At 61.5% G+C, this 1,867-nt stretch overlaps 1 protein-coding gene across 1 annotated transcript in view; it reads right to left on the minus strand.

Annotated features, from left to right (window-relative positions):
- Positions 1-1,759, minus strand: part of LOC104389752 — a 10,607-nt gene extending 8,848 nt beyond the window's left edge. Inside the window, exon 1 of the mRNA XM_009998790.1 lies at positions 1,289-1,759. Coding sequence (XP_009997092.1) covers positions 1,289-1,759 — 471 coding nt within the window. The remainder of the gene's footprint in view (positions 1-1,288) is intronic.
- Between the last annotated feature and the right edge of the window lie 108 nt (positions 1,760-1,867).

Consider the following 1,867-nt stretch of genomic DNA (forward strand, 5'->3'; position numbering starts at 1 on the left):
GGAGCCGTGCCCGGGGCCACCGCGCTGCCCTCCCGGCTTTCCTGTCCCCGCGCTCCAGCCCGCAGGAATCGAAGCAGGGCCCCGCAAATAGCAGGGTCTTATGACACAGCCTCGCCGGGGAAGGAGCTCTGGGAGGCAGGGATATTTTTAGTGCCGAGACACAAGGGATTTGGAGATTGCTCGGAGGAGATGAAGCTGCGGCACAGGCAGGGGTTACGAGGTGCCGTGTCCTCCCTCTCTGCTTCTCCCCCCGCGCCGCTTTTCCCAGCTGGAGGCTCTGCCAAACCCGCTGCCTCCCTCGCACTCGCCGGGTGCGTTTCCTCTCGCTGGGGCCGCGGTTATTTTTTGCTGTGCTGCAACACGAGGTCAGACGTGCCAATCGAGAGAAGCCCGTGCGGGGAATTAACGCTCAGGCAGCCGGCGTGTCCGGGCATCCCCTCTCTGCACGGCCTGACCCTGCACAGCTCTCCAGGGCATCCCTAGCTCTCCCTGCCAGCTGCTTCTCCCAAGGCTAAAGGAGCCAAAAGCCCTTGGGATTTACCTTTGCCACAGAGGGGTTTTGCTAGGGCAGGGTGATGGGGAAGTTCTTGTGATCTTTGCAGGGCCCCCCAGAAGATGCAGTGGCAGCTGAGAAGCTGCATCTTCCCCCAGCTCGTCCTGCTCGCAGCACCACACGCAGGGAGCGGGAGCACAAGGTGCAGTGTGGCAAGCCAAGCAGCTGGGGGAGGTCCCGGGTCTCTCTGGAAGAGCGAGGTCAGGGGATCAGGCTGGGGGAAAGTACAGGGAGAAGGGCAACCTGCCTCAGCTCTTTCCTTCATCAGGAACCTGGTGCATGTTTGGTGTGACACCTCGCTTCAACTCTGTCCAACTCCCCATCACTCCCAGTCCCTTTTCACAGCTCAGACTGCTTTTCAGGACCTTCTTTCAATCCCTTAAAGTCTCTGCAAGGTATTACAGAGCCATGACCTCAAGAAAAGGCTCTCTCTTGGCCTTGTGCCTCCACTAACAAGCCCTCTCCCATCCTTGAATACACTCCTTCTTGGAGTGGGGGTTGTACCAGGATCCCATGGGCCAAGGAGGAATGAAAACCACCTCCCCTCCTAGTGGGAACACAGCCAGATAATTGAACCACGTGCAGCTCCTGGCCCAGACACTGGGTCGGAGAGCACCCTAAGCTGGTGCTTCCAGCACCTTCAGTCCTTGCCTGGCCCTTTCCCCATGCTACTGCACCCCAGGAATTGCACCTCTCCCAGCCCAATTTGCTGAGGGTATGGATGAGAGAGCTCACAGTGGTTTCCTCCACAGCCAGCCCTCCCTGGCTTTTCTCCACCACTGTGATGCCCGTGAGCCCACACCACGGCAGGGTCAGCCCCTTGGTGTGCAGGGCAGAGGGGACCAGCAGGGCTCCCATCCTCTCCCACAGCCCACCCTGCGAGCAGCTGCCTGGGAGCAGACCAGGAGGGGAGATCCCTGCCTGCATCTCCCAGGGACGATCCTGCCCTGCCTTCCCAACCTCCTTGCCAAGCGTTTGGCCCTGGTTCCTCTCGGAGCTGTGCCGGCTAATGAGCCCCGAGAGCCGGAAGGCTCTGAAGGCAGCGGGGTCCCGGGGTTCAGCCAGCGGGGCAGAGCCTGGCTCTGCATGCAGATAAACCCCCGGCCCCTCGGCCCAGCGGGCTCTGGCAATAACCATGACAATAGCAATAAAAGCCAGGCCACCAGCAGGTACCGACACATCCCCCGCCGTGCACAGGGGCCGCATTGTGTGTGCGAACGTGTCCCGCGGTGGGAACATGCCAGCCGGGTGAGACAATCCCGGCGGCTGACAGCCGGGGAGGGGAAAGCCGGGCTCCTTTCCTTTCCCCGCCCA

This window comes from Chaetura pelagica, unplaced genomic scaffold (assembly GCF_000747805.2).
Source record: "Chaetura pelagica isolate M959 unplaced genomic scaffold, ChaPel_1.0 scaffold275, whole genome shotgun sequence".
NCBI lineage: Eukaryota > Metazoa > Chordata > Aves > Apodiformes > Apodidae > Chaetura > Chaetura pelagica.